The 20,021-nt window shown below is 40.2% G+C and overlaps 1 protein-coding gene across 10 annotated transcripts in view; it reads left to right on the top strand.

Moving 5' to 3' along the window:
• Ih (hyperpolarization activated cyclic nucleotide gated potassium channel Ih) overlaps positions 1–20,021 on the top strand; it is a 204,498-nt gene that overhangs the window by 165,187 nt on the left and 19,290 nt on the right. For 7 of the 10 annotated variants that reach the window (XM_076369072.1, XM_076369074.1, XM_076369076.1 and 4 more), the window contains one exon: positions 13,199–13,306. The exons of 2 other annotated variants lie outside the window; for them this stretch is intronic. In XM_076369072.1, the coding sequence (XP_076225187.1) occupies positions 13,199–13,306 (108 nt within the window). Of the gene's footprint in view, positions 1–6,188; positions 6,264–13,198; positions 13,307–20,021 lie in introns of all 10 variants that reach the window. One more of the 10 variants, XM_076369088.1, reaches the window with a different exon arrangement.

Here is a 20,021-nt window from a genome sequence, read left to right as displayed (position 1 = left end):
ATAAATGGTTTCTTCATAATTATCAGTTATTAATTTTTCATTATTACACAGATTATTACCAATCTTCAATCCATCACCTTTCGTTTTTCAATTTGATTTTTCTTAATTCTCCTACGAACACAAACACAATTACCACCCAGAGACGGGTCGCTCGTGAGTCCCGACCATGATCGGTAATTATGTTTCCCGGATTTCGAGTGTTTCCGCTCGATCGGCGTTCTCGTCAGAGTCTCGCTTGTCTCATTAGCGATCGGTAAGTAAATCTCCTCGGGATGGAAGTCCTCCAGGGTTCGATCTTCCCCGTGTACGTGTGGATCTTCGAACATTTCGAGTAGGTGTGTATGCGTGAGCGTGTGCAAGGATATTCATTCTCGGAGTCAATGTGTCTAAAATCGCACGTAAAGCTGCTTTCACACGGGGATACGCATATGGCGGTACACGTGTAAATAATCAATACTGAATACACATATAAACGTTCGAATGACGATTCTCGTGCGATATAGTATTCGCTATATTTTTCGTGTATAGGCAGCACACGAAACACTAAATCAAATTGCATTAGAGTACATTTGTAGCTATTAAACTACTAGTAATAATAGACTTTGTAATAGACTTTACAGTAGAGCTACTAAATTACTAGTGAACTTTATAGTAGACTTTATAACAGAGCTACTAAATTACTAGTGGACTTTATATTAGATTTTGCAGCAAAGCTACTAAATTACTAGTGGGCTTCATAGTAGACTTTACAGCAGAGCTACTAAATTACTAGTGGACTTTATAGTAGATTTTACAGCAGAGCTACTAAATTACTGGTGGATTTTATAGTAGATTTTACAGCAGAGCTACTAAATTACTGGTGGACTTTATAGTAGACTTTCCAGCAGAGTTACTAAACTAATAGTAGACTTTACAGACAAGCTACTAAACTACTAGTACACTTTATAGTAGACTTTACAGCAGACCCACTAAAAACTACTAGAAACATGAATATCTTTCTTTAGTGCTTTTACATTGGAGCTGTAATAATAGCATGGTTTCAGTCATTTACACTTTTACAAAGACAAATAAGTGATACTACAAATATTTTTGAACAATTACTGATATATTTTTTATTACTGATTGTGTATCGCTCACGCGTGCCGCGATACGTGGTATCAACATGTGAAAGCGGTCTAACACGACTAAATTCTCCGATCGCCGCTCTTCCGGTGCAGCTTAAAGGGAACGTCTCCGCACGGTTTGATCAGACTTCTTTACTACTCACTGAACCCTGTTTTTTTCTTCTTTTCAATGTGCATGCCACGCGAACACTTCTGCTGTATAAACCGTATTGACGCCTAAACTAGGGTTTTTTACCATTTGGTATCAGCACGTTTCGCCGAATCGCTATTGCACCAACAAATTAATTATGTATGATGTTTTCAACGTGTACATGGATGTATAAATATGCTTGTATGTTTTTATTGGGCAATCGGATCGTACGATGATAACAACAATGATGATGATAATAATAACAACAACAATAATAATACTGATATGTTTTAATTTTCATGATTAATTAAAGTTTCAATGACTCGCGTGAGAAAAGTATTGTGTCGTAGTGTGTTACAGCAGAATTGATCGTCGAGGAACAGACATCGACACACCACAAGCGACAACAATTGTGACACTCTCCCATGGACAAAGTTCACGTACACAGTTACAAGAAACCGCATACATGTCACAAACATAAACATACTCACTGTGGCAGATACGTCGAACTTTAAAGGGGCTCGTTAAATGCTCGTATTTGAATCATTGAAGCAAATGTAGCAGAAAAGTCATCAACGAATTCACTAGAATAAATTAAATTATTTTAAAATTCTTCATGTTATTATTATTATTTTTATTCAAGAGAATGTTGACGCAAAATAAAAATTTATAAATTTAACACTCTTCACGAAGGTCGATGACTTCTCGTCACATTTGAAGATTATATATCCTTTGTCAATTTTCTTATTTTCTTACTTACGATTTCTCAATTTTTCCCAACGATGATTCGTTAATTATACATTGTGGTCCCCAATTAGCGAGCATTTATCAAGTTCCCCGTTGTATCTCGGATTTACAAACTCGTTCATGTATTTAACCGGAGGACACTGTCAAGAGTGCATTCGGCAAGGGTGTCAGCGACGACACGCGTGTGTCACGTCTGCGAGAAACGAAGTTCTTTCTTTTTCTGTCAGTTTGATTGTGTCTTACGGTTTAGCGTGGCTCGGCGAACGTACCAACGAATCAATCAGGCTCCTCGTCCGATCGAGACAGCAACCGCGTCACCTGTACTCTGTGTATGTTTAATTGCGCTTGCGTTGAAACGTCTTGTTGCCTCCCTCTGCTTTCTCCCCCTCTGTTTTCTATTCCGCGAGCCAAACTCGCCGGGGCGAGCTCGCGTCGTGATTGTTGATCATCAGGTCTCGGAAATTCTGTTCACTGGCTGCCAGACTGCGGATTTTATGCATTTCTTGCGTTCTAGATCATCGAAGATACTAGAAATCTCAAAGAGAACTCAGTGTAATCTTCGTTTCATTTGTAGTACGATAGAACCTGATAGAAATTAAAAAGACATATCAATTGTTCAGTTAAAGCTGAATTGTTCTATACAAATTCATGAAATAAATTAGCATCTATAATTTCATAAAAATCTACTTTTTTCTTATTGCTTTTCTTGTATTTTTCATTTCTAGTATTGCCTTTTGTCGATATAATAAAATATAAAAGATATTATATATTTTTGAAACGGTAGAGTGCTAGTAATTTAAAAAAAAAGTAGATGACTATTTGGCATCGAGAAACAGGTGAATACAATGTTTGACAATAATCAGAAGCTAGTGATAATAAGTTCGCTGTAGAATCTTCGGAAAGAAGCTTTTAGTAATTCGTGTAATTAACGTCTTTCATATTGTCGTCGCATTCGAATCGTCGTTGAAAAGCGTCTTCAGCCGCCCCGGTTGGATTAGTTCTCTGGCTCGGCCTTAACGAGCACAGTCATACAAAATGGCGGCTGTAATGATCCCAGCAGCGAACTGCTGACCGCAGCTTTCTTAAAACGAGAAACGCTATAAGGGAGAAATTTTCAATAAATTAGACGAGGATTTCGTTAGCAGACCACGCCGATCATCAGAGCCCTGATAATCAGTCGTCGAGAGCAGCAGAAGCTCCCTTCAGCAATCAGTCTTCTACTGCAAAGCGATCAGCCGATCGACAAATCTCCTGTCAAAAGTTCTAACAAATTCCCGATCCACGATCTGATGGAAATTTACTTACAAAATGCCAAACAAAATGTTCCACGATTTCTCCAACTACAAATAATGAAAAATACACTACACGTTGCAAAAGAATGGAAAAGTTTCTTAGTATAATGCCTAGCTACAATTACAATTTTTCCTATCTAACTATAATTCAATCGAAAATCATATCAAATTTAATTATACATTAATTTTTAATAATATCTCTAGTATTGTTTCATTCGCAAAAATCCGCAGTCCAGTTATTCAGTCCCACCTAGAACATTTAAAAAGGATAATTGATCGTATGTCTTCCAGATGAATATCAAACCATTTGTATATACGCATATAGCAATATTTTCAAGGAACACGTCAGAAGCGAACGGAATAAATTGCCGAACCTTCCTGGGATTAGAGTGTCGTCACGTGTGGGGGTTGAAAGATGCAGGAAAATTCGGAACACGTTCCCGGGAAATCGTAAAAACGTTAATCGTTCGTTCTCGTTAGAAATTAGTCGGCCTACTCTCGGTTTTCTGAAAATCGCCCACCTCGGCGGCGCCATTTTGTTTTCCGCGAAAGCTCCGCGGCGGGCATCCCTGTCAGAAGCAACACCAGCAGATTAGCTGGAAACCGGTCGTTTATACGCGACACACTCGACCGGTTCCAGACACTGTTCAATATTCCGGAGATTAGTCGTAGATTTAGACTCGGGCTTTACTGCGCGTCATACGGGTTCCACCGTGATACACTCGTGGATCGTCCCGGTGTTAACGGAACCTGGGGATCTTAGCCTAGAACCAGACATTTTACACTGAATAATCTTTTTCAGTTTTGATAACGATATTAACGATTCTTTAGTAATACAATATCGACACTTGCAATTACATACAGTAGGGACTAGGGTTAAATAATTTACACTCGTGGGACTGTTATGATTTTTTTTCTAATATTTTTGTACTAATTATTCTACACCGATCTTTTTTCAGTTTTGAAAACAATATTAAATAAGGTTACAGAAATAACACTCATGGTACAATCATGATTGTTTTCTGTATTTTTGTACTAATTATATTACCCCAAAGATCTTTTTTTAGTATTGATAACAATATTAACGATTCTTCGATAGTATCGATTACACTTACACACTAGAGCCTACAGTTAAAGAAATCATTTACACTCGTGGTACAGTCATGACTTCTTCTAATAACTGTGCTCTAATTATACGTAGTTTAATTGTCAATCTGTTGGCAGAAAAAAATTCTCTTTAATACTCGTAGAAATTGGGATCAGACGAAGTGAATCGACTCACGATTCGAGGGAGAATTTTTCTACCAATGGGTTATCTGTTTATTTCTCTCTTTGCATAGGAGATTCACTATTGTTTCGTTAAATTTTGAGTAAGTCTAATACTATATCGCCCGAGGCCGTAACCTACATGTGGTCGGCACAGAACATCTCGGAATCAATTGAGGACAATGACACATCAACCGCGTATTGTCAGCTTGAGATTAATGATGATGATGAACTAGAAACCTCTGCAACTATTACGCGGCTACATTTAATCTATTATTGATAATTCTGTGCGTGCCGGGGGACTACACCATCGCTGTGAACTAAGTAACCATTATCAGATTTAGTGGCGTAATCGATAAATCCAGAGACACCGTTGCTGTATATGCTCGTCATTCGTTGCAGATAATGTCCTGCGTCTCGTGAGGATAGGTTGAAGCTGAATGCATTAGCCACAGAAGCTATTTTGGATTAACAGGGTGGTTCAATTAGCTTGGCAGCTTTCGATTTCTTTAATGCTTACTGTTGTTGACGAGCTATTATAGCTTATTGATAATATTGAACAGCTTAATTGACTATTGGCTAATTATACGATAAGCTATAAATGTTGATGGATATAATTTCATAGAAATTGTCTGCAGTTTAATATTAGGTATATCCAAATCTTGAAGCTTCTAGGAATAGTACATGACTGTACCACTGACACTCTACCAAACTTCGTGACGTTGATTGATTTTTGAAATGTTCAGAGCAAAAACTTCGATTCTATAACACTCCACTGATGATCGTTAACTAATGAGTGAAACAAGTCGTAAATGTCTCTGGACGTTCTAACGTTATACGATCAGCTTTGTGTAACCAAAACTAATGGTGCAAGAGGTATTTGCCTGGTAATCAAAGTAAGTATCGAACGTTCCGGGACAAATATGATACTAAAGTAACGTAACCCAAGTGTTGTTAACGTTGAGGTAGTAACTATAGCCACTTTCGAAATTACAGCAGAAAAGAATTTATATAAGAAAAATTGCATGATGTAAGGATTCATCATTTGACAGTGAATTTTTGTTTCGTGATGCTTTGGAAGTCAGAAGGTTTCTTTTTAAAATACCGTATACATTTCATTTTTCATGATTTTCATTTAATTAATATCAAGAATACAGATAGCGATCAAATATGAAAACGACAAAATTCAAAACACAGAAAGCCAAGATTTATAATTGAAATCACAAAAGAGGAATAATATCTTCATTAATTAAAAACAAAGTTGACCTTCAGCCTTCCAACCCACCTTAACATAGAACAAGAATTGATCACTGAATGTTGTCCTATTGTCTTCGGCAATTTCTCTCACAAAAATTTGTCGTCTGCTGTTTTTATAGTTCCAAAGATACTGTAAAGATGGCGATAGTTACCGTCTCGGCCTATAATCTCACCGAAAAATGCTTCCGCGGCCTTATCCCCACACGGAACACACAAGATGGCCGATGACCATAGCAGTCTGTAGAATCACAAAATACGTACTAAACGAAAATGAAATGAAAATAAGAAACAAAAAAATAATGACACAAAGAACAACATACATAATGAAGTACCAGGCGTATTGCGAGAACACGTTTCCGAATGGGTTTGCAGATCCCCCTTTATCAACAGCCGGAGAGGCACTACGAGCGTCGGGCGACTCCGCCCCAACCAGACCGAACCAGCAAGGTGTGCCTGCCTAGTAACCCCGAAACCACGGCCAAATGCCCTTTCTTGATTCAAGCGTTCGTTAATATTCAAACTTTAATGTTATCTACGTATAAATATGAATATATATGTATATATATATACATATATATAAAAGGAACAGAAAGAGAGCAAAAACAGAACAACAAGTATATATATATGTATGTATATGTTATACGCTAGATCCAATTACCTATTACTTAAATATTATTCTTTCTGTTACGGTTCTTGATTATCGTTACCGTTATTACATGATTACTGTTGTCTTTTTTTCGATTGAGCCATTCGTTGTCGTTTTGATTTGTAACAGTTCCCTCTAGAGGTCGTGCTTAGCATTGCCGTGTAAATTATATTCACCTGTACAACCAGTTTCTTTGTTCAGTTCCATTTCAGTATTAACCAGGTCTCGTTTTACTGAAAACGCTGCAACAACGATACCCCGACACACGACACCCTGTTGTTCTTTTGATTCGTTTTCTTAGACCAGTCTCGTAAAGCGCGTCCGATCAAGAGCCGTTCGATCGATCATCCTGAAACTTTCGTCTAATCGTCTTATTGTTAGTGGTCAGTGTTGCACGAAAATCCTAGCAGTGTGAAAAATAACATAGAGGATAGATCGTTGTTGTTTCGTTCCTGCATCGTGGATATCCCTTTCGTGTATTTGATATTTGGTCTTCATATCTCTCGAAATTTCAAACTGACGGAATGATAAATTAGTGTTAATCGTAAGAAAGAGAGAAAAATTAGAGGTTTCGATGGGTCTACAATTAAGAGATCAGTCCATGGTTCCTGCACGACATCCGTTGCGGTCAATCCGACGGATCTGACGGTGACAGAGCTTGAGTCAGCGACTAAGCTTCGGAGCTTAAACCGGATAGCTCCGACACCGGATCGAAATGCCGGTCAATGGAACAAGCTCTTGATCAGCCTCGCTTTTAGCCCCGTAGTCCTGGAGATGCCAAGTGTCACATGGATCGCGAGCATCGATCAACGTTCTATAATACTGGAAACATTTATCGTGACACCTTAAGAATGGATTTATTTACGTAGTCATCTTTATGACAGTATAACTAATGAAACAATGAATATTTTATCAATCTTAGTTCAAGACGCTGGTTTAAACGCATCCTGCAAAAGCTATTCCCTCAATTTTCTAACATATAGTCTATCCAAACTTCGAAGAAACAATCATTTCCATTGCCAATATTTCCAACGATCAACAGATAAATGGTTCCATAAGCACATGTAAAAGCAACACAACAACCAAATCCATGTCGCACTGACTAGCTCGATCCCGTGAAAGTTTCGTGAGACTTGATGCGACTGCTGACCGTATGTTTCTTTTATTGCCCGGGTCTTGAAAGTTTCTGTGTTGTTAGGAAACAGTTCCGTTAACCGCATAGTTGGTTCGTGTCGAAGTGCCTACTCCTAACAACAACAACAACCACAACAATAACAACAACAACAACAACAACAACAACGAAAACAAACCGAATGGAAAATCTGATAGTGTGCTTGCACCTGTCTCTGTTCTTAGCCGATCACCGCGTGCTCGCTTCCTTCTGGCCTGCAGACAGCCGCGCATGTATATTAACCGTGTGGATCGATAGTTGGCCGTTAACGTTACTCGGGAAAGGAGTTGTGCGAATGATAGAGGATCATGCATGTAACTGGTTCTCCCCCATCCGTATAGTCGCGGATAGCGGATCACGGTGCGCCATGATGCCGACGGTGGCGGCACTTCCGTTAGAGTACCCGGTGATGATTAAGAACGGAGAGTCCTCTGAAAATAATAATAGTAAAGGGAAAAGAACGGAAAACGAGGGAAAGTAAGAAAATGAACGAGTTAGAATGGAAAACGGAGTGGGACAATAGAGGATGGCCCAGACAATGGCGCAAGAGAGTAGGTATTCGACACGAGACGCCGTAACGGCTGCTCTACAGACGAGAAAAGTTGGTTGGACTGATCGTAGAAAGGTCTGCCTGTGAGTGTTAGGTGTGTATTGACCCCTGTTTGCCCGAAATTTTTGGCGATGTGCCCGTGTTCAGTGTGTACTCCCCTTTTTGTTCGAACTGCCCTTCACCCACACACCCGAATCCCTTAACTTTCCGACCTGGAAAGAAGAGCATAACCGATCTTAAACCTAGATTGCGTTTCAACCCCTTGTTCCTAGGTGCTTGCTGTTGTTCTCCGTGTTATTCATTAGATGCCTGGTTTTCTTTTCAGAGAAATTTCGAAGGAAAGGCTCCCGTCTTCCCCTTGAGAGTCGATTTGTGTTGTCTGTTCAGACGAGAAGGTTACGGCATGTTCAAATGGAAATATTTGGTTTTTATATTCATCTATACTGGATGTTAGATTGTAGTGCAATTGAGAAGGAAAAGGATCTACATGAAAATAATAAGTTGGAAAAGTAGAATGAAGTTTCCTTATAAGAGTTTCTATATTCGAGATAGTTTCCAACATGGATTTGCCACGCATATTTATAATATCAGTAGATACTGTAAGTTATGAACACAGTAATCTCAATTCCATACCACACACGACAAAACTTCAGATGTGCGTATCTCGAAAATGGAGTATCATATGATAAAATATTCTATATATTTTCCACTTAACCCTTTCGTATAGAAGGATTCCTTGCCAGTTACACATTATTCCACTCCCAATAATAATCTTTCGTTTGAACAAATATACAATCATTCCACGTCTGACCAAACAATACGACTCTCCTGTATCCACGTTCCTCACCCAACAAGCCCCCGTTGTATTGTCTTTGCGTTGCGTCTGACGTGCCACACTCGGCGAGGACAACGATCCAGTCGGACGTCGTCGATTAGAACACTCTTTTCTCGTATCATAGATTACAAAGTAGAATTACGTTCGTTTCGGCCGGTCTCGATCCGCAGTCTCCAGCCTCCTCTCGACTCGAAAGAAGCATGCGGGTTCGATGATCCATCATCGATCCACTCTGTCGAGTATGTATTTACACATCAGACTTGCCCGTGGTTGCGTGCGTACGTGCGTTTGTTTCTTGGTTGCTGCTCTCTCTTTTCTTTGTCGTTTTTTGTATTGTTCGTGGGAATGCAGTAGAGCAGGAGAACTGTTTGCGTGTAAATACGTACGTATGTACACTTCGTTGGCCGATTCCTTTAGCTGTGCACGTGTGGACAACGAGGGACCGTTACGTTTCGCGTTAGATGCGACGTCTACGTGCGCGCACGTAGGATCTTCCAGGGAAATCGTGTCTGAACGTTCGAACCACGATTTCCGCTGCACGAGCGATTCATTTTAGACAGACCGTAACAGTTTCGAGGAAGGCCAGGAGAAAAATGTAAAATCGGAGACAACCGATCATTCTGAGGATCCGCTCGGCCATACTCGGCTCGCGGGTCATCGAACCAACGATAATAAGTTAGTTTTCCCAACACAAAGCCCACTCAAGCCTCGAGAACCTCGACCGAAATGGGTCTTAGAGCACGATTAATCATAGCTGTCGCGGAGAAGTGATAAATTACAGGTCGCTCCCCTCGCATACCCGCGGCCGAAACCGCCCCCGATCCTCGCGAAATTCGTGGGAGCCTCGCCGACGGATTTTTCGATCGCGAGACACACCTTCGACGTCGACGGGAACGGGATGATCGTCGTTTCCGTGGGTCCTTCTGCACGCCAGAAAGCGATGATGGGACGGGATCGGTTCAAGTTCCGATAATAGAGAAACGAACAGAGAGGAACGATTCGGACAACGAATAAGTGATACTCAGTGACCCTCCTTTTGTTCGTGTCGTTAACGAAACCGTGTTTCACACGGAGTGGTTGATCGATGATCGAAGAAAGTAACGAATGTGTAACAATTCCCCGCCAGGACCTCTCAAGGAATGGGAATCGAGCGTAATTACCGGCGGGAATAAGGGAGGAAATCCTGACAGTCTGTCCAGTCGTTCACTGTCTCTTTTTTGGTTCTACCTTTATTCCATAATTTTATTTTTGTTTTTCTTTGGTGTTACATTTCTGTACATCCTACACACGAACGGCCGGCGACAATCGTAGGTTTTAAATCGGTTTTTGGATTCGAGGAAACTCGGGTGTCGAACATATTATTTTGTGTTTGGCTATCTTATGATTTTCCATTGCGAAACATTGGTGAAACTCTAGTTTCTTATTAAATTGATCGAGATATTACGTTTCGAGGAAGATCTGCTTATTTTCTAAATACTTTCTTCATTTGCGCAGAGTCGTAAGATTTATGGATAATGTATTTGACGAGTTACAGGTACGGTGAAATAGAAACGAACATTTTAATCGCGACAGGTAAAAGGCGATGATAACCGACAGAAAAAGACACTCTAACGAGCCAATGCTAACTTCCACGAGACTCGACGCACGATCGGAAAAACGACGAGACCGAAAAGAAAAACGGGGGAAAAAGCGACGAGAGCAAAAAAGAAAAGAGGTAGACGGCGGATGCAAACGGGTCTCGGCCGACAATACTTTTCAATTTCATCGTGTCCCATTTTCATCCTCCATTTCGAGCTTTCGTTTCTTCCCCGAAGACCAAAAGATGAATCGCTCGGACACTTTTTTAATTTCCACCGGAAGTTCTCGCCGAGTCTCGCCCGCCTCGCCTCGAGCCAATCAGAGGTGGCCGCTGACCGTCGGATCGCGGCGCGGACTGGGGTGGAAAATTAACGAGCGAAAATAAAATAGAATAAAGTAAAATTTTAAAAATCAATGAATATACAAATAAATAAAACGAAACGAAAAACAAAAGTGTAAAACGAAAACCGATACGCGCCGATTGTTCGTCGGAGCTGACTGACCTGCTGAATCGATCTCTCGAGCCTTTATATACGAGCTTGACAAAAGGGACTGCGGCTTCACGCTTGGCGCGCGACTGCTGCAACGAAAAAGCTTGTAACCTGAACGAATGGCTTACTTGATTTCTTACTTCTTAACTCATGATACCCATCAAACTTGTTCTTCTTCTTTACCATTTATTACATTTACTTACTTATTGTTATGGTTATCCTTATTGCGCTGTTTGAACGGTGAACTTTTTGTGCAACGATCTGTTTTCTCCGCCCACCACCAATGCGCCAGACCTCTATCATGTAATCTTCATCGCGTGTATAGCACCCGAAATTTTATATATATAATATATGATATATAATATATAATATATAATATATAATATATGATATATAATATATGATATATAATATATGATATATAATATATAATATATGATATATAATATATAATATATGATATATAATATATAATACATGATATATGATATATATATCATATATATATATATATATATTATACATAAATATATGTATTTCTATACATGCATATATAGTGATTATTAATTAAAAGTATTGTTGTATAATTCCCACGAGAATTCGTCGACGACAAACGTCAGACGGACGAACGAACGAAGTATAATATACGAAGCACCACGTCTCCCTCACAAAACGATCAGTTTCTATTCTTTATGATTTCCCTCACGTCTCTTTTCGTTTTCTTTTTTCTCAAACTCGTCGTGTCCACTTTTACACGAGCCAGCGTCCGAGGGGAAGAAGATCGATCGGTCGGTCGATCGATCGATCGATCAGGTCCGGCCAGCAAGGCGAAACACGGCGTGCACGCGACGATCGACGAGCCTGATGGACCGAAAAACCAAGGGAACGAAAAAAGGGGAAAATGACGAGAGCAAAGCAAAAACAAAAAAAAAATACAAAAGCGAATGTAGAGAGAAACGAGAGAAGAAGCGTCTCCTTTCAGGGACACGAGCACGGCAGAGGGTGTCGGCTTGCGTGCCACGGTAGCGCCCCGACACGTACACCTACGAGAGAACGCGAAGGCGAAAAGGAAAGAAAGAACAAAAGAAAAGAAATATTTTGCGATCGAGAAGAACGAAAGGGAACTTGAGATATCCTGTCGCCTTCGACAAAACCAGAACTGCTCCTTTCTGTTTTTCTGTCTTCCTCCTTTCGTCTCTGCTTTGTTTTCTTTTCGTCTACTTTTTACTTGTAACGAACACACATAATACAGCCGACTAATCAAAACCCCCCTTGAACCACCATTTTCTATTTTATTTTCCACCATCTTATCTCTAACAGTTCTTCTTCTTCTTCTTCTTCTTCTTCTTCTTCTTCTTCTTCTTCTTCTTCTTCTTCTTCTTCGTCTTCTTCTTCTTCTTCTTCTTCTTCTTCGTCTTCTTCTTCTTCTTCTTCTTCTTCTTCGTCTTCTTCTTCTTCTTCTTCTTCTTCTTCTACTTCTTCTTCTTCTTCTTCTTCTTCTTCTACTTCTTCTTCTTCTTCTTTGTCTTCTTCTTCTTCTTCTTCTACTTTTTCTTCTTCTTCTTCTTTTTCTTCTTCTTCTTCTTCTTCTTCTTCTTCTTCTACGTCTTCTTTTTCTTCCTTTTGTATTTTTTACGTACTTTTTTCAGTTTATCTCTGTTTCTCTCTTCATCTATCTCTATTCCACTTTCTCTTTCTCTTTTTCTCTCTTTGTCTCTTTCTCTCTTTCTCTCTTTCTTTCCATTTCTCTATTTCTCTCCCTTTCTCTCTCTCTTCTCTCTCCTCTTTCTTTTCTTTCTCGTTCTCTTTATCTCTCTATCTCCGTCTCTTCTTTCTCTTTTTTTCTATCTTTCTATCTCTGTCTCTTCTTTCTCTTCTTTCTCTTTCTTTCTATCTTTCTATTTCTCTTTACTTTCCATTCTTTCTCTTTCTTTCTATCTTTCTATCTCTCTCTTCTCTCTCTCTCTCTCTCTCTCTCTCTCTCTCTCTCTCTCTCTCTCTCTCTCTCTTCTCTCTCTCTCACTCTCTCAGTTCTCTATTACGAATCTCTTGATAAACCTCGGCCCTTTTCTTACTACGTCTTGCTATGTCCCGCTTTCTTTTGTTTCTAGATATTGCAGAACCTACAAAAAAAACGCACTGAGCGGAGGGGGCGCCTAAGTTCTGACAATATGAGTAAAAAGAAGTCCGGTTTCAGCAAAAGCGACCTTATTTTTAAGGTAACCCGCCCGAACGAACGCGCGAGCCCGCGTCCACGGGGTTCGACGGGAACCGTAGGACCCGGCCTCGGGACCATTTAACCGTCCCGTTTTCATGAGACCCGAACGATCGGACGCCGACTCTTGTTCACCCTGTACCGTTCCCCCGCACGTTTACTCGTCGTCTCCGAGAATTCGTCTAAACGCAAAAAAAAACTAGAAAAAGAGCCGAAATCGAAAGAAAAAGTAGAGAATAAAGTACAAACGACAGAAAAGAAAACTAAGAATGGAAAAAAGCGAAACGAAAAGAAAGAAAGAACGACGAAAATTGAACGAAACAAAAAAAATACGTGTACGTTCGCGTGAGACGACGGTCGAACAAGAATCTTTCGAAAAAAAAATAAATATATATATATATATATAAAAGAGAATGATGAGCACGAACGAGGACGAAAGTCGAGGACCGTGGTTTCGCGAGTCAAGTTCTTTATCTTTTATTTTTTTCTCTTCTCGGGGGAGCACGAACGGAGGCGAATGACAAGAAAAAAAAAACAAAAAAAAAGAACAACGAAAATAAAAGAGTCCAGAGAACGGTCCCTCGAGCTCGAGGTCTCAGAAACCGGAAGCGGCGGTCCGGAGGACGATGGACGCAGGGGCTGTACGCTGATTGGCTCGTTGGTTTATTACAAACATTCGCTTACTACTTTCCGCCGCATTATACATTACATATATATAACCCGCAGCAATAGGCTATGCTTCTATACATCTCACCATCGGCACCCGCCTAGCGATGAGAAAGTACCAGAAAAAGTGTGTTTCATTCCGTTTTCTTTTACCTGGTCTCTGTTGTTGTAATTTTTTTTGCCTTTTTTTCTCTTACTCTTCGATTATGTGTGACATGTTGACGACACGTACATCTCGGCATTGTGCGTACATATACGATTCCAGACGCCACATTCCGTTTAGAGAGAGAGTTCATCACCGGTGCGAATCAATCGGAATCGGATCAAGCCCCGCTCGCAAGACACTTGTAGCTGAGTTCTGGTCTTGTTGCCAACTCGATTGTCCGTCTTTTCTCGTTCGAAATGGATACTGGAATTACCGAGCGTTTAGTATAATCGATATATAGTCCATAAAATTCAAACGATAGATCTTTTTCAGCTTCGCCGTGTATTTATTACAGTTTTCAACTGAAACTATTCATTTTTACAATCGTTTTGGGTATTTGATCCTTTCGAGATATGAATAATTGCGAAATAGGAAAACCCATTATTTTATCGGTAGTTCTAGTATTAGAAGGAAATCAATAAATAAATATAAAGAATATCCTAGAAACTATAGTCACAAGAAACGTCTTGCCCTCCGTGCGTGATAAAGAAAAACGAGAAAAAAACTAGTCACCACGAAGAGAAGCAAAGTAAAATCGCGGTACGATCCGAACAGACATTTTGATTCGAGACGCATCGAGAAACCGTGATCGTCTATCGTGGATCCCTCCTCTCTCTTTCTCTTACTTTCTGTCTCTGTCTCTCTATTTCTCTGGTTACTCTCGTCTGATTTGCTATATATTTATATTTTTCCGAGTATATACCCGTCCTCCTATCTGTTTCCCGTCTGTCGCCGTTCTCCTCGCGGGTTTTACCTATTTTCTTTCGTTCTTACCTTGACGTGAAAATCCAAGCACCGGTGCGGACTGAGTTCGCCGACCCTTTAGGACGTTCTCCAACCAAGGTGTTCTTGAATACGTACTTTATCGAACCCCTTTTTTCATCCCACGCCACCCACCGCATAGAACCGCCGTAAACAGAGGAACGGTTGATCCGTTTAAGTAGCGCCGGACGAACAAAGGCGGCCGCAGCGTTCCGTTGACAAAACTAGCCACCATTTTGTCCACGCACTGAGTCTCTTGGAAATGCTTTTTTGATCGCTAGACGGTGTGCACGATCCTTTGACAAACGAGCGCACGTTGATTGGGCGTCCCTTCTCTGTCGCTTTGTTGCAAAATCGCGCGAGCACTGTGAACCGCTGCGGGCGATGGGCGCGATATTCCTCGCCGCCATCTTTCTTTTTTGTTTCTGTTGCTGTTCTCGGTGTGAGCCTCGTGTCGCTTTGGATGTTCTTTTTGTTTTCATTCGTTTCGTTGTTGTTGTCGTTCTGACTCTTCTCCTTTGTTTCTCCGTTTTCTCTTTGTTTCCCGTTCGTTTGTTTTTTCCGTTCTCTTCGTTTTGTTCTTGGTAGAGTACACTTTGTGTTACAGGGTTCTTTGGGAAATGACGGACGCGGAAGTTGAAGGGACCCGGAAAACATTCGGATGTCCGGCTCCTCCGTGAATATGACTGTTACAGTTCACAATTCCGATATTGTTCAACCCTTTATGTCCTGGTGGTACTTTGACCCTGGAACCACCCGGGCAGCCACGGTTAAAACTTTAGTTTAGAGGGTTCGTCGCGAGAACTAGAAGAGCGCGTCTGTTTCTCGCGCGACCTTTTCTTTTTGCTGTAGTATATTACTTACGTATACGTTTGATCGATTGGACCGTTTTGATTATCGGGTAGACGAGTATAATTTGTTTTTTTTTTTCTATTATTTCAGTAATTGTAGAATGAGTGTTGAAGTACCGTTTCCATTGAAATGTTGCTATGGATATATATATATATACATATACTTTAGATATTCTCCCTTTTCATTTCGTTCAGTTTGATTTACTGTGCTAATGATCGTTGACAACGTTTTGTACTCCGTCACGAAACGTCTGGAACGAAGATGGCAGTAAAAAGATGCCATGATTCAGGACATAAAGCGATTTGTTCATGAGCACGGATCAGTATCACAGTATCGCATCAATGTTTCTTAGCGAGTTAAGAAGAGAAGCGATGTAGATTTTCTTGCTCCAGTAGAAGTTTCTTGTTTGAACAGTTCCATTGTACCGTAGAAATTTCAACTCGCCAATCCCCCCTTTTCTGACGCTGTTCCGACAAGCGTTCATCGAAGCAACGACGTTCGCGAAATTCTCACCAATTCGATTCGGTTTTGCGAAACATTTGATACATTTATACCAGAAGTGTCACCTGTTATCGATCAGTTCGTACTTTAACCCTTTAATTCACTCGACTAAACTGTTAAACCACTTCTGCACAAAGCAAAATTATCGTTTATCCAAAGAATATCATTATGTCCTTGAGACTTCACAGTTAAGGGTTAAATATTCTACATCCAAATAAATAGAAGCGAAGTGTGAACGTTGTTAACAATAACGTTGAATTCTGTCAAATTTCTAGTATCAGTATTACTGTAATCAGTCATTAAAGAAGATTCAATTTCCAAGCATTAATGTCGCCCTTCTCGAGTCCACGATTACAACGTGAAAAAATACCAAAGAAATGATCTACAATAACATTCTCTTCCGTCGATATCAATGCTCAAATGAAATTTCAATGTTCCACTGAATATTTTTTTTTCAAAATCTGCAAACTTTGCCAGTTAATCTCAAAAATTTATATTGAACCATTAAACAAATTTGCTCCATTCGCGAGCCCGAGAACCCAAGAATCACCGTGAAAACACTCGGATCCATTATAGAATCCGACGAACGTAAAAGAAGCTTCCCTGCTATCTTTTTAAGTGCATTCTATCATTCAAGCAACTGCATGAAATAACGTTCAAAGCGTCACGGGATCCTCGTATCGGACGTTTCGAGCGCGTTTGAATCAAGTGCGAGCCCATCGCCGGCCATCATCATTGAAACCCGCCCCTCGAGTGCCCAATAGACCTCTCCTTTCCGTCCGAGGCGTATCGCTGTTCTTTTCCCTAGACACGAAGTAACGAAAAAAAAGAACGGAAATGAAACGAGCCAGAAAGGAAACGGAATAACAATTAGGGCGCAGTGTATGAGAGTAGAGAGCTCGCTACCAACCCCTACCGCCACTTTACGAACGACTTTCACCTTTCCAGCGCCCGGTGTTCTAGCCGCTGTTGCTCCTCGGCCAAGAAAATCTGCACCCTTCAGCCTCATCCAACCCAGCCCAGCCCTTAAACCCCATCCCCGGCCCACCTTTGCGCGATACTGGCTGGCTATCTTTGTGTGGCTGCAAGCAGGCGCAGAGAAACAGAAAAAGACTATAAAGAACGATAGCGAGAGGAAGAGGTGGCTTGCATCGTTGCTTAGAGCCTGGCTTTTTCGCCGCTTGATGATTGTTTGACTTGGCAGCTGGCGTTCTTTTTTACGTTTTCTCTCTGTCTCTCCTTTTCTCTATTTCTATCTGTCTCTCTTTCTCTCCCTCTGTTTCTATGGCTGTCTCTATATTTCTGTCTGTCCCTTCGTCCTCTTCTCCTTCTGTCTTTCTTCAGTTACACTATTATTTTTCCTTCTATCTTCGATCCTCTAAGTATTACTCATTGATCGTTCAGTGTCTCTGTGTGCGCCCCTGTTCTCATTATTTATCATTCGCTGGATCATCTTCGATCGGTTGGTTATTGGTTGATCATTTACAGCCATATTCTTAGTCAATCTTCATTCCTCTTTGCTTCTACATTTTTAATATAGAGTTCTAACTTTATGTTTCCCTTTCTTCCTTTGATCTTCGCTTTTTCTCTTAGCGATACATACCATTCGTGCTGTCCTGCGTATCAGTACCCTTCATGAATTATTGCGAATATACTAAGAACACCATTGTCACTTGTCACCGAACAGTTTCTCATCAATTATTTTCTATTGTGTTCCTCTATTTTCTGTTAATTTGTCTTGTTAATCGTGAACAGCTGTCCCGAATACAGCTGCCGTTGTTTCTTTCCAACGAACTTGAATTATCGTCCATCGTGTAGAACAGATAGCTGGATGTTCAGTTACTCTGTGCACATGTATACATACATCGTTCCTTTGTTCGTCTCTCTCATTCTAATCCTCCCCCCCCCCCCCCCCCCTCTCTATCTTTCCACCTCTCTCTGTCTCTCTATCTCTCTATCTCTCCGGTTATCTTTCTTTTGTTTCTCGTTTCGTCTTTTGTTCCGTAATTCTGTTTGTTTTTTTTTTTGTTTTGTTTTCTGAATGATTCAGAACCATGCGTATGCATATCCACTATGCGCGCGCTCCCATGCGTGAACGAAAGAAAGAACAAAAAGAGCAAAACAAACAAAAAAAGAAAAAGAAATAGAAAATAGACTAAAGAGAGAAAAAAAGAACGAAAGAAAAGAAAAAAGAATAAACCACGCGCCATTCCGTAGATCTGTTTTACGCGCGCGCGGACACACCACTACCACCGCCCGGATACCGCGACCAAGTTCGAGACCATCATCATTTACAATCAAACTCTTTGAACTTGTAGCGCTGTGTGGCGGGCGCGCGCGCGCGCCCGTGTATGTGTACCGCATGACGATGTTTGTTAGTTTGTTCGTTCTATCTTGTTTTTGTTTTTATATATATATATATATATATATATATATAGATATATAAATAATATATTTTATATATATAACATATATTTATATATACATATATACATATGAACTGTTTGTTTCGTTGGTTGGTTTGGTTATTAATTGCCAGGTAATGTATTGATAATTAGTTGTGGTCTAGCAGTAAGTCTTTCATCGCCCTCCCCCCACGCCCATTTACCCACAACCCCTGCTACCCCCGTAATATTATACAACCCGTAAATTGTCCAGTAGGTGCAGAAGCAAAAAAAAAAAGAAAAAAACATGAAATGCAAAACATCGAATCGTTGTTTTTCGTCAGCCCATCGATCATCATTGTTGTCGTTAGAAAGAGTCGCGCGATCCATTTCTACCATACATCTTACATTATACAGCCCGTCAGTTTGGCCGGACACTGTGTGTGCTTTGTTTTTAGTTTTCGCTCGATCGAAATCGAATGGCAATCCACCTTCGGACTTTTCTTTTTCTGTCTCTTTCCCTCTACAGAGAGACTGAGAAGGGAATTTTCGATGTAACGACCGATCGTCGCCATTTGATTTCGACGTATTACACGTGAAACACGCGGTCGCCCGTTACTCCGAGAAAAAATCTCGATGGAATCGAATCGGGTTGCGTTGTTCGCGAGAGGCACTGATTGCATTGATACGTTTACAGCGTTCGTTGATTAGCGTGTATTGATTGCTAGAGTAATGTTATAATAATTTGAGACGCGCATGTTAATATTGTGATGGAAGTAATCGTATAATTTCCATTATATTACGGTATCGAGTGGGACGTAATGAGGTACGGTTTCGATAATATGAAGTCTGGTTTGCGCGATGGAATCGATTACGCGTTATTAGGTGTCTATTGTACTGTAGCTTCGTTGAAATTAGATTGCTTTTAATTTTCTGATGAAATAATACTTAGTCGATGAAGCAAAATTATATTTGTTGCCTTCTGCGATTCTGTAGTAATCAATTATTTTGAAGTTGATGAAGATTATCTTTTCTATTCACTTATTTTCTAAGAACCATAGCAACAAAGGTTCAAAATGCATACGATGACCAGATACTTCATACAAAAAAGTTCAAGAATATATCGGTTCAATTAAATATTTCATTAATACTTCCGTTTAATTCATAATTGACCCTTTTAAACCTAGCAATTTGAAATACATTACTTCTCGCCTTAAATTATTGGGAAAATATTTTTTCAAAATTCAAACTTCTTAAATATAACATCTACTTCACTGATATAATATAATACAATAAGCGCAGTGCTATTTTCCATTTCAAAACCAAGGACAAAGTAAAAACCTTAGTTC

Source organism: Nomia melanderi, chromosome 1 (assembly GCF_051020985.1).
Source record: "Nomia melanderi isolate GNS246 chromosome 1, iyNomMela1, whole genome shotgun sequence".
In the NCBI taxonomy this organism is placed as follows: Eukaryota; Metazoa; Arthropoda; class Insecta; order Hymenoptera; family Halictidae; genus Nomia; species Nomia melanderi.
This window is presented reverse-complemented; position numbering and strand designations above follow the sequence as displayed.